General features: G+C 39.4%; 1 protein-coding gene and 1 pseudogene across 1 annotated transcript; both read left to right on the forward strand.

Moving 5' to 3' along the window:
* The first annotated feature begins 4,089 nt into the window (after positions 1-4,089).
* On the forward strand, positions 4,090-4,701 carry LOC126721467 (putative pentatricopeptide repeat-containing protein At1g12700, mitochondrial). The gene has a single exon (XM_050424504.1). It carries the CDS (start codon positions 4,090-4,092, stop codon positions 4,699-4,701), a length of 612 nt encoding a protein of 203 aa, XP_050280461.1.
* A 408-nt stretch (positions 4,702-5,109) lies between these two features.
* The window catches only part of LOC126721468 (putative pentatricopeptide repeat-containing protein At1g12700, mitochondrial), a 28,393-nt pseudogene continuing 19,757 nt past the window's right edge, over positions 5,110-13,745 (forward strand).

Consider the following 13,745-nt stretch of genomic DNA (forward strand, 5'->3'; position numbering starts at 1 on the left):
CCCTTCCTCATCCAAATGGAATGATTATTTAGAATGAGTGTCTCATGAGAAGTGAGACGAGGGTTGGAAGAATGAGAACCGGAGATGCACATAGACAAAGAGTTAAGAGCATTAAACACTTTCTTCAACAACATGTTATTTTCACTCAAATCCGATTTACCCTTTTTAGCACAACTTCCATAAAGCTTAAGTTTATCTTTTCTTTTGATTTTTTTAAAAGCATGAAACTTAGAGCAATGAGATCTTAGATGACCAAAAGCACCACAATGGTGACAAACAATGTGTTTAGGTCTACTAGGCTTTTTGGGAAGGGATCTAGCCATATGATTTTTTTCTCTCCTCAACTTACGACATTAAGGTCTTATATGACCAATCACACCACAATGGTGGAAAGTTGGAACAAACTTAGATCCACCCAAAACTTTAGTTTGAGACCTAAATGGAGGCTTTGACTTAATAGCCTTTCTCTCCACCTTTTGATTTCTCTTATGTGGAGAAATGTACATGGATTTGTCCTTTGAGGTGAACACACAATAAGCACAAAATCGGGTACCACAACATGATTGCAACAAATATTTTTTAATCCTTTTTCGCAATAGGTTCAGCAATCAAGCACTTGGCATGTATCTTAGGAGATTCGTTTTCACATTTTAGCTCATCAACAAGTTTGTTAGACAAAACAAGTTTAGCATCCAAGTCCATATTCAAACATTCAAACTCTTTTAGCTTTTCAAGAGAATTTTCAGTAAGTTTCTTATATTTATTAATCAATTTGTTGGATTCATTGAGCTTAGCAATCAAATCATCATTTTCACAAAATAACTTGCTCAAATCCTTATTAAACTTCTTGGCCTTCTTCTTCAAGAGTTTGATGTTAGAAATATCAACAACATCCAAAGATTCATGTAACATAGCATCACAATCATGAGGATTATCACTCATAGAGGCATTTTCACAAACATGTGACATGTTACATTCATTAACATCCAAAACATGCATAGAGGCATACAAAGCACTATCCATGGAAAATAAACACAAGGGGTCAAGGATCACGCTGAGGTAGTTAAATCAAAACAAGTGTACCTGCTCTAATACCAATTGAATGTTCAAAATGAGAATAAAGCACCTATGAACGTTTAGACTCCTAATTTACAAATTACCAATCCAAGCTTATCAATAAACAATGTATGTGCGGAAAATGTAAATAAGCTAAAACAGAATTGATAACATAATATAAACCAAATAAAATCACATCTACAGCAGAAATTAAACGGCAAAGAGTAAGGGAACAGAGATACAAACACAAGGACAACACAACAATGTGTTATCGAAGAGAAAACCGAAGCCCTCGACGTAAAACCTCTCTGCCGCCCTCCAACCGGTAAATAATCTACTAAAGAATGAAGTTGGAATACATGAATAGCAAAAGACCCTCCAAGCCTAATTTATCCAGTGTACCTAAGCCCTCCAAGTTTCTTACTCCAACGAGGTTACGCTGAACCTTTGTCTTCTTTAGTTTATCGGATTCTGCTATAACCTATAGCATTAACCAATATCAATTGGTCCCTTCCTAACTGCTTCCCAAGCATCAAATAGCCTTCTCACAGATATGGGTATGGTGAGAAAAGATTTTGGCTAATGTACCTCTCAAGGATGTAACAATGGAGAGGGTGAGAGTTGAGGAATTTGAAGAGTCACTATGTAAAGATTGTGGATGAGTCAATCTTGTTTTTCTCTAGGGTTTCTCTCTCAAAATTCTCTTTGGAAGCTCTCAGTATTTCGTGGGTATAAGGGGTATTTATACTAGAGTGAGAAAGGAATGCGAAGAGTCAGTTTTTCCATTACAGAGTGGACTGGCAACTTGACCTCGTGACTTGACTGAGTTGCGAGTCCAAGCTGCGAGCTAACTGAATGACTAGTTTGGACTTCTTGTCCTATAGTGCTACAGCTGGCATGATGGTTTAGCTTCTCTGCATGCTTTACTCGTGTGCATCTTCTGGCGGCTTGCAAGCCACTAGCCACCCGTGAGATCCAGCCATGAGTCCTTACTTCACTGCACAGTCTTAAGCATTTCTTCACACTCTCTCACACACTACCCTTACATGATTCCCACCTAAACACAGGATTACTAATTGCTAAATTACAAGCAAATTTGGCACAGAATAAAGCCAACAGGATGGTTGATTAAATTCAACCTTACAGCACGGGTCAGCAACTAGTTATAATAAAATTGTATAGCCTTGAAATAACTACCAAATCTTCTCAACATTTACTAAATAATATTAGATGTAATATCTAGCTTCGGTGCCATCTACAAACATAACATCATTTTGATTTTTAGCGTTTGACTAGATATGAGGTTGTTAAATAAGGCACGGTGTATGATTAAGTAAGTACTAAGAATAAAAAACTATGCGCTATTATGATAGAATGAAACACAAACAACTTTGTTAGGACATATGTGTTTCACAGGTTAAGAACATATGTCATGATTTTATGTAATTGGCTTATCCTTTGACAAAACGCATTTTACTTGTATTTGGGTAGATTTAGAATGTTTTAAATACTTCTAGAAACCTTGTTTCAAGATCAAGAATTGAAGCTTTCAGGCCTGTTCAAGAAAACAAGTTCAGAGTGCAAAATCATTAAAGCTTGACAGCTGGCTCAATAGCTGCATCTATCGAGCTTAATGAAGCTGTTCTTCATTCGGTGTGCTCGACACTTGCTTGACACCTGCTATATGTCGAGATTTAAGATTGTTAGAATTCCAATATGATTTTCTTGGGATACGTGAATGTGTCTTTGGGCTTTCTTTTCTTCTAATCCTAGACATATAAAAGGATCAGTTTAAGGGCCGTCAAAGTGTTCACAAGTTGCACAAGCTTTGAGCAAACTCTGTTCAAGCAATTTGTGACTGAAGACGAAATTCTTGCCCTAATTCATCTCTTTCTCTTGAAGAAGTTGCTGTGTATGTGCACCATAGGGTTTTGTGAGCAAGTATCTTCTTGATCTTCATCGTGTGGATGAACTAAAAAACTTTACAACCAACAACCTTCTTAGTTGGTGATTGAAGTCGTGTACTGGGATCCGCACAATTGATTAGTCAGTACTAGGAGTCGTGCATCTGAAAGGGGAACTGTCACTACAGGACAAGTCGAATTGGGTATTGGGGTAAGGGTTCAACTGTAGGTTGGTAAGGTACTTGGATTCCTTTACTTGTAACCGCTTGTTGTGATAATAGTAGAGTTTCGGGAGTGGTGACCTGAAAATCACCCAGTGGGGTTTTTGCTGTTAGGTTTTCTCCATTCGTAAACAAATCACTGTGTTATTTATTTTCCGCTGCATATTTAGTTTATTGGTGATTTGTTTGTGCTACCACGCATTTGCATGATAAATTGATTAATTAATAACTTGGTTAATTAATTAATTAATTTCTATCACAAGGGGTCATTCAGTTTGTAGCCTATCAAACTTTTTCACCTTAACATCTGCAATTATGGAAGGAATTTTTTTTTTTTAGCACTTAAACAAAAATGTTTTCCCTCTTAATTTTTTACCATTTACACAACTCTATTAGTTTTTTTTTTTTTTTTTTTGTTATCTTTTGCCTTTGTTTTTATCATAAATTTGAGTCAGCAAATTTTTAAATAAATAGAAGTCTTTTAATAGAATAGTGGACCATTAGGCAAAAGTGATGTGGCCTTCCTAGAGAACCATATTTCTAATATCTAACCAAATTTTTTATACTATAGTATTTTACCTTTATTTACTGGCTTGGATTAGGTGGTCAACTCAATAAATTCTCTACTTTACTGAAACGCTCTACTTTACTGAAATGCCATCTCTAGAGAGCTTCTCATTAGCTGTGCTGGGTTCTAGTTCAATTAGTCTTTGTAAAGACATGGTTTTTTGCAGGTAAAATAAAGCATCTTCACCCACCTAGTAGCATAGAAAATGGGTACGCTTCGTGCTTCTAATACTTTCATTATTGTTCCATTTCAATTTCATGCTTTTTCTTCCTATTCTTCTCGTACTCAAAGTAGTGATAGGAAAAACTCTAATCTAAATTGGAACTAGTTGTTGAAATCCATGATATACAAGTGTAAATGTGGAAGCTTTAGGAATGTTGATGATGCCTTAGACACGTTTGATAAAATGCTTCACATGTGCCCTTTGCCTTCCATTGTGGAATTTAATCACATGTCGGGTGCCATTGCAAGAATCAAGCATTACCCAGTTGTTATTACTCTATTTAAACAAATGGGTTTGTTTGGAATTGCTCCCAGTCGTCCTACTCTCAATACTTTGATTAATTGCTTCTGCCATTTGAACCGAGTAGATTTTGGGTTTTTTGTCTTAACAACAATTTTGAAACTTGGTTATTACCCAGACTCTATTGCTCTAAACACCCTTGTCAAGGGTCTCTATCTTCAAGGTAACATTGCAGGAGCTATGAAGTTGGTAGAAGATATTGAGAAGAAAGGGTATCAACTTGATGCATTTACTTGTGGAACGATACTAAATGCTCCGTGTAAGATTGGTAAGATTGATATGGCTATTGGGTTGCTCAGGAAATTGGAAGAAGGAGATTTTGAGCTTAAAGTAGTGGTGTATAACACAATCATTGATAGTTTATGTAAAGATAGGTTGGCAATTGAGGCCTTGAACCTTTTGACTGAAATGATGAGTAAAGGCATTTAGGCGGACCTTGTCATTTACAATTCCTTAATTCAAGGCCTATGCAATTTTGACAGGTGGAGAGAGGCCACTACTTTGTTGAACGAGATGGCACAGAGGAAGATCATGTCAAGTATGAGGACCTTCAACATATTGGTGGACACACTTTGCAAAGAGGGGATGTTGATAGATGCAAAAAATGTTTTTGATATGATGATTCAACAAGGTATTGAGCCTGACGTAGTTTCTTATAATTCTTTAATTGGTGGATACTGTTTGCAAAATAAATTGAAGGATGCCATCAAAGCATTGAACATGTTGAGAGGGGTTGTTCACCTACTGTTGTTAGCTATAACGCACTGATTAATGGATTTAAAAAAAAAAAAAAAAAAAATTGATGAGGCAATGAATCTCTTTAATGAAATGTCCAACATGGTAGTAACTCCTGATGTTGTGACTTACAGCACTCTTATAGGCAGGTTTTGTCGAGTGGAGAGACACAAGGCTGCTCTAGAGTTATTCCATAAAATGCAAGCTTGTGGCCAACCTCCAAATCCCCAAACTTTTGTTGTCTTGTTGGATGGCCTGTGTAAGAATGGACAAGTTGCTGAGGCAATAAAAGTGTTTCATGACATGGAAGACAAAACGTTGAGCAACAATATTGTGATTTACAGCATTTTGATTGACAGTTTGTGTAATGTTGGGAATCTTACAGTTGTAAGAGAACTCTTTTGTAAGTTCAAAAACGTGTACAAAAACACTTTTGAACGTTTAGACCCCCAAAAACCAATTTAATCAACACACGCAATATGTTAAACATTAGTGTGCGGAAACTTAACATATGCTATAACATGGTATTGATTAAACAACTATCTAAGCCACAACAAAATAAACCACAGCAGATAATGTAAAGGCAGAGATAGAGAGGAAGGAAGATGCAAACACAGCGATAACACCAGATATGTTATCGAAGAGGAAACCGAAGACCTCGGCGAAAAACCTCTCCGCCGCCCTCCAAGCGGTAATCAATCCACTAGAAAATACAGTTGGGATACAAGGACAGCAATAGACCCTCCAAGCCTAATCTACCCAATGCACCTAAGCCCTCCAAGCTTCTTGCTCCAACGAGGTTGCGCCGAACCTTTTTCTTTTCTAGCTTTCCGGATTCCGCTACTACACCGTAGCATCAACCAATGAATATTGGCTCCTTCCTAACTGCTTCCCAGAACTCCAAACGTCTGTCTCACAGAGATGATAATGGTGAGAACCAGGTTTGGTATAAAGGCCTCTCAAGGATTTGACAATAGAGAGGAAGAGAGTGAGGGATTTTGATGAGACTCTAAGGTAGAGATTGTGGGTAAAACAATCTGGTTTTTCTTTAGGGTTTCTCTCTCAAAATTCTCTCTGGAAGCTCTCTTTCAATCGTGGGTTAAAAGGGTATTTATACTGAAGAGGAGTGGAATGCGAAACGTCAGGTTTTTCCAAAACAGGGGTGGCTCGCGGCTTGACCTCGCGGCTTGACTAAGTCGCGAGTTCCAGTCGCGAGTTAACCGTATGGCCAGTTGTCCTGTTTTGTCCTGTAGTGCTCCAGCTAGCATGACTGTTCATCTTCCAGCATGCTTGGCACGTGTGCAGATTCTGGCGGGTTGAAGCCGCGAGTCCAGTCGCGAGTCCCAGCCGCGACTCTCTGTTTTCTTGCACACTCTTGAGCAATCTTCACACTATCTCACTCACTACCCTTACAACAATCCCACCTAAATACAGGGTTACTAAATGCTGAATTACAAGCAAATTTGGCACGGAATAAAGCCAATTAGATGGTTGAATAAATTCAACCTTACAATCTCCCCCTTTGGCTATTCCGTGACAAAACCCTAAAACAGACTCTAGACTTAACATGTGAGTTGGGAACAGTTGATCAAAACTCACTCACACCTAATTCTAGAAGCTGTGAAGCACTTGAATCATATGAACATAAACTCCTGAAACACAACAATACACCATGATCATTGTAAGCAGAAAATTATTAATGCATATGAAACAGGCAAAAAGAGATCAAGCATAAGATGGAGTTAATGAACAAACCATGGCTTGATCAACCAAGTGAACACCACAAAGTAGTGATCACAGTGTTCATTCACACTTGGAATGAACACAAAGACATACAAGTTAACAAGCACAGGGCAAGACACTTGTATGCTCAACACTCAACCAATGCATAGCACACATGGCATATGCATCTAGGAACAATCCTACAAGGGCACAGGAGTGACAGTACATAAACCACAATGCAGAACATTTAGATTTAAAATACTGATTTCACATAGCATAAAGGCTGCACTTAAGCATGGTACATACCACAAGGCCTACAAACTATGCATAAAACATAAACCCTCAAAGCTTACAAAAGCATATGGGTACAAACTAACAAATACCTGAATAACAACATCAAACATATATAAAAGTTTATCCAAGAGTATATGAAGAAAGTTAGAAACAGTTATACACCAAAACACAGTGTATCAAAACCAAAATAACCATAAGTTTTGAAGATAAGACGAAAGACAAAAATATGTGTGTGTGTGTACTCCCCCTATCACTATGCACACTTCCCTTTGAACTTTTCTCCCCCTTACTATGCTTTGAACTTTTCTCCCCCTTACTATGCTCTCCCCCTTTTTGTCACGAATAGCTAAAGACTCTCGTCCAACTTTCGTTGAATCTCATCTAGCTGATTCTCCATAGTCTCGAGTCGCATTTGGACATGGTTGTTTGTGGAGTAGAGAAGTGCCACAAGCTCATCAACCCGTTTCTGAATATGCTCAAGAACACTGCCAACTCTGTCAGTAGGAGAAGCAGTTTGTGCTTGCGGAATACCAGCCGGTGAAGCTTCAGGAACATCACGAGATGCAGATGTGGTATGTGCAGGTGTCTCTGAGTCAGGAGCAAATGAAGGACCCGGAGAAATGTGAGCATGTCTTAGTGATTTGGAGGAGTGACTTCTGCTCGCTTGAAGAGTTAACAAAGAAATGGGACGTTGACGAGTCAACATTTTACCATCTGCAGGAGGAGTAATGCCAGCACTAAGGATGAGTTTCATGACTAGACTGCAAAATGGAATGATTCCTCGAGCTGTAGATCGACAAGCGGTCTTCCTCAAGTTGTAGTAGATGTGAGCACATATATCAATGGGGGCTCCGGTAATGAGATCACACAGAAATATAGCTCTCCCAAGATTGATGAATGTAGTGTTGGACAGTGGGTAGAGATTGGTGAACATGATCAACTTCAGTGTGGTCAACTCAGGTGCAAACTTTGCGGTGCTGATGGAAGTTCCTGCACTAGACACCTCATGATCGTGTCCTAGGATTTGTAGAATTTCCCCAACCTCTGGATTTCGTTCATTATAGGGAGTTAAGTTCACATTCTGAGGTCTGGTGATGCCGAGAAGATCTGCGATGGAGTCTGGGGTAACACTAAACTCTGTTCCTCTGACCCAGAAAATGAGGATAGGTCCAAGATCAGATGCATTGGAGAAGCATTCCTTGACCAGCTCATCCATTGGATCATCAAAGTTTCCGAACAAGTTTGCCCAGTCTCGTTTCTCAAAGATTCGAGGGATGAAAGTAGTCCCTAAGGTGTTGAACTCTACTACCCGCTCCACTATAGTTGTTGACTTGTCAAACACATTTGAGTAGGCGTGTGAGTTCAGGGGAACTCTGAATCTATCCTCATTGGGATCTTGAGATGCTTGAGATGAAAGACGAGTCCTTTTAGCAACTGGGGTTGCTGGTTCGTCAGAAACAATGTCTTTACCCCTGGAAGATCGACGAGACATCTGCAAGAAAACAGGCCAACAGAAAAGAACCAAGCAACAATACCCCACAAAAGATTGTCAACAAGAGTCAGTATAAACAATATGTTAATAAAAAAAAAACTGAATATAGGGCAGACCCAAACAATCCTTCCAACAAAAGACGCACAAACTAATACGTGTATCAAACTTGGGGAAAGTGCACCAAGACAAAGAAAGGCATCACAACTGACAATGAGACATGTTAACATGACCAGGATATGCAATAAGAAACAGCATATGAACATTTAGAACAGATAACATGAATCACTCCATCAGAGACATGAACATGGGGAAAATATTCCAATCATGAAGAAACCAATCATTCACACATCAATATTCATGTAAGAGTAATGAGTAAGTCACATGGACACCAAACCCATTTCAGAAAAGATTCTCAGATTCAATAATCAGCAAAATTTCAGGACAAGGAAAAACACATTGACTTCTCAGCATGAAAACGGGTGAGAACAATATCAAAAACAGGATACTCCATACCCATTACACATAGAAAAAAGAATAAAGAATACAATACCAGTCCAAACAGTAACAGAAATATGCAGGAAAAAAGAAACTGAGATTGAGAAAGCAAAAACCCATACCTTTTCTTGATGATTTGGAGAAGAGATGAAGCACCAAAAGGTTTTGAAAAATGGATTCACGAAGAGGTTTGGGAGAAAACAGCAGTTTTAAGAAAGGATGAACAGTTACAAAAGTTCGAGGGAAAACTGAAAGAGGTTTAAAAACTGCTCCTGTTTCTGCAAAACACGCGATTTTCGCGACTGGTTCAAGTCGCCACACAGTCGCCAGCTCAAGCCGCCAAAGCACTCAAGAAGAAAATTTTGAAAAATTTTTCTAAGTGTTTTTCGCGACTGGAAGGTCTACCCGCGAGTGAGTCGCGAGCTGAGCCGCGAAAATCTCTGAGTGAATCCCGCGACTGGACCTTCCACTCGCGAACAAGTCGCCAAAACTGACCAGCGAAGATGCGACTGAAACTCGCGACTTGACACACCCGCGACTGAGCCGCCAAAACAGGGCAAAACAGTATTTTTGAAATTTTCAGATTTTTTTCAGCAAAACACTTTCCAAAAACACCTAAAACACTCAAAAATCTTTTTGTGCTTGAATTAACAAAGATTGAGTATGTGAAAACACATTTTATCAAGTACAATCACACAAATGAATATGGCATTTATCAAACATAAACTTGTGTGTTGTGTGTGGATATCAACAATGAAATAGTCCTTTGTCTAATGTGAAGCTTCAATGATCAATTCAACCAAGGCATACACAATTAGCACTAGATCATGTGACCAATCTCAATTATAGAAATATGAATATATGACTTCCCACACAACTTGATAACATAATTTGGAGCCTTTCATTTGACTCCACTTTCAGCCATAACATTTGATCTTTTGAGGCAATCATCTCTCATTGTGAGAGGGATATATAACATTTTTCTTTGAAGAATAGGCCTTTGGCCTTTTTGAAAGAAATTTCACTTTTAATATAAAGTCGCTTACCCTTTTTCCTAGTCAAATACTAGAATGTGCGACAGGCTTTTGCAGCTCAATATCTCTTTTCATTTGGAGATTTACATTTAGTGAGCTCTTTTTAGCAAAAAAAATAAAAAGTGGGAAGAGATGTAGACACAAGTCTATGCATGTTTCAAGATCAACATAACCATTCACTAATCATTCATGACAAGTTTGAAGATCTATTTACAACAATCACATAGATTTCAAGATTTTTCCCATAGTGATATGAGTGCATGAAAACAAGTAATGTTCGAAAATGCACAAAGCCATTAGCACAAAGGTACACGGCAAAACGAGTTTTAAGACAAAAACTCAACAAAGTCAATCAAGCCTTTTGATTTTCAAATTTTTATGTAATTTTGGATTTTTGACTCAAGAAACAAAAAGATTGATAAAACACAATTAATAAAAATTCACAAACAAACAAACAAAATCAAAAACAACAAGCATATCAAACAACCATAGTCACAAAGCATAGGAAGTATTAATGCATGGACATGTTGTAATGCTTATGCATGAGTACCCCTTTTCACCCACACGACACTTGCGTTTGGGGTGATTTCCTTAGAGGATTGGGTACGGGAGTTAGGGCTTTCAAACCTTCGTGAGAAGCTTTCCAAGCAGTTGGTGAATGCACCAATCATCTTCATCACGTTCATCATTCCGGGATCTCCGTTTTGCTCTCTAGGTTGATCCCCTGCCCACGTTCTCCTATCAACTCTTGGTCCTCCTGACCTTTGAGGAGTAGCACTGTTCTTTGCTCTCAGCTTTTGGCAATTTGGTCGAGTGTGCCCTTGAAGTCCACAGTAATGGCACACATACATTCCTCTAGGACCTCTTTGTGGTCGAGGACGTGACTTGGCACGAGACTCAGACCTGCCCACATACAGATTATGATGATTCAGCATCCGTTGGTCCACCACATTCTTCTTCTCCTCCACCTCGAGGTTCACACTAGTAGAGTCAGCTACAACTGGATCTTTGGACTTCACAAATTTCACTTCTTTAGTGACATTTCCAGTTGAGCTACTTCCTCCGGTATATCCCAGTCCGGATTTGTCTGAGAAGCTCTTTTGAGATGATATAACATCATCAAGCTTCTTGGTGGTGACCCTCTCTATTTTTGCATTTCCTTGAACAACCTCATTCTCAAGGAATCTCACTTTAGTGTAGGCTTCGGACAGCTCACCATTAAGGGTTTCAATCTCGCATTTGGCCTCCCTATACCGGATTAGGAGACTTTTGTAGTCCTCCTCAGCCTTCTTCATCTTTCTCACAGCAGCCTTGGCCACCCTTGTGTATTCGCCAGATTTCTCCAACAGTGAATTGTAATTTTCTTGAAGAGTAGCTGTGCTTTCTTCTTCTTCAGCTTCTGATTCTTCAACAATTCCTAGTGAGTCATCCTCACTATGTTCTCCAAGGTCTTGAACAAGCAAATTCAATTCATCCGAAGACTCAACATGAGCAATAGTCATGAAAGCTGAGTAGTTCCCTTCTCCATCACAGCTCTCCTCAAATTCTGAGTCGGACGAATCTGAATCACTCAAAGTCGTGGCGTACACCTTGCCTTTTGATTTCAAATAGTTAGGACATTCCCTCTTGAAGTGTCCATGCCCGTTGCATTCAAAACAAGTAACACCTTGTGTGGATTGGGATTCTTTTCCATCTTTCCTTTTGAAATCCCTCTTCTCCCTTCCAGAATTTTGGAAATTTCTCTTATCATCAAATTTTCCATTGTTTTTGAATTTCAAAAACTTCTTGAAATTTTTAACAAGATAGGCTACATCCTTGTCAACCATATCTTCTCCTGACGAGCCTTGATCTTCCACCTTCTCATTAACGGTCTTTAGAGCAATGGATTTACCCTTCCGTTGATTTGGCAGCGACATTTCATAGGTCTGTAAAGAACCAACCAGCTCCTGCACCTTGATGTCGTCAAGATCCTTGCTCTCTTCAATGGCTGTCACTTTGGCACGGAAGCTTTCCGGCAATGATCGAAGGATCTTCCTTACAATCTTAGAATCCTCCATCTTCTCCCCCAAGTTAAACTTGCTGACAACCACTTCATTTAACTTCCCATAGAATGAGTCGAAAGACTCATCCTCACTCATCTTGAGCTCCTCAAACCGAGTGGTCAGCATTTGTAACTTGGTATCTTTCACCTTCTTCGTGCCTTCATAAGTTGTTTCCAGAATCTCCCATGCATCTTTTGCAATAGTAATGTGAGAAATCCTATGAAATTCATCTGGAGACACACCACAGAAAATAGCATTTAGTGCTTTACTGTTAGCATTAGATGCAGTAAGTGCTGCCTTATCCCATGTGGATTTGGCTGCTTCAGGTTTGGTCCAACCTATCTCAACAGCATCCCACACGGATTCATCAATAGAGCATAAAAAGGCTCTCATACGAACCTTCCAAAATGCATAGTTACTTCCATCAAAATATGGAGGTGCATTAAGGGATTGAGACCTATCCATCTCAAAAAGAAAGGGAGTCAAGGATCACACAATGGTAATAAAACCAAACAGATGTGTACCCGCTCTGATACCAATTGTAAGTTCAAAAACGTGTACAAAAACACTTTTGAACGTTTAGACCCCCAAAAACCAATTTAATCAACACACGCAATATGTTAAACAATAGTGTGCGGAAACTTAACATATGCTATAACATGGTATTGATTAAACAACTATCTAAGCCACAACAAAATAAACCACAGCAGATAATGTAAAGGCAGAGATAGAGAGGAAGGAAGATGCAAACACAGCGATAACACCAGATATGTTATCGAAGAGGAAACCGAAGACCTCGGCGAAAAACCTCTCCGCCGCCCTCCAAGCGGTAATCAATCCACTAGAAAATACAGTTGGGATACAAGGACAGCAATAGACCCTCCAAGCCTAATCTACCCAATGCACCTAAGCCCTCCAAGCTTCTTGCTCCAACGAGGTTGCGCCGAACCTTTTTCTTTTCTAGCTTTCCGGATTCCGCTACTACACCGTAGCATCAACCAATGAATATTGGCTCCTTCCTAACTGCTTCCCAGAACTCCAAACGTCTGTCTCACAGAGATGATAATGGTGAGAACCAGGTTTGGTATAAAGGCCTCTCAAGGATTTGACAATAGAGAGGAAGAGAGTGAGGGATTTTGATGAGACTCTAAGGTAGAGATTGTGGGTAAAACAATCTGGTTTTTCTTTAGGGTTTCTCTCTCAAAATTCTCTCTGGAAGCTCTCTTTCAATCGTGGGTTAAAAGGGTATTTATACTGAAGAGGAGTGGAATGCGAAACGTCAGGTTTTTCCAAAACAGGGGTGGCTCGCGGCTTGACCTCGCGGCTTGACTAAGTCGCGAGTTCCAGTCGCGAGTTAACCGTATGGCCAGTTGTCCTGTTTTGTCCTGTAGTGCTCCAGCTAGCATGACTGTTCATCTTCCAGCATGCTTGGCACGTGTGCAGATTCTGGCGGGTTGAAGCCGCGAGTCCAGTCGCGAGTCCCAGCCGCGACTCTCTGTTTTCTTGCACACTCTTGAGCAATCTTCACACTATCTCACTCACTACCCTTACAACAATCCCACCTAAATACAGGGTTACTAAATGCTGAATTACAAGCAAATTTGGCACGGAATAAAGCCAATTAGATGGTTGAATAAATTCAACCTTACATCTTTTATA

The sequence above is a fragment of the Quercus robur genome, chromosome 4 (genome assembly GCF_932294415.1).
Source record: "Quercus robur chromosome 4, dhQueRobu3.1, whole genome shotgun sequence".
NCBI classification, from domain to species: Eukaryota; Viridiplantae; Streptophyta; class Magnoliopsida; order Fagales; family Fagaceae; genus Quercus; species Quercus robur.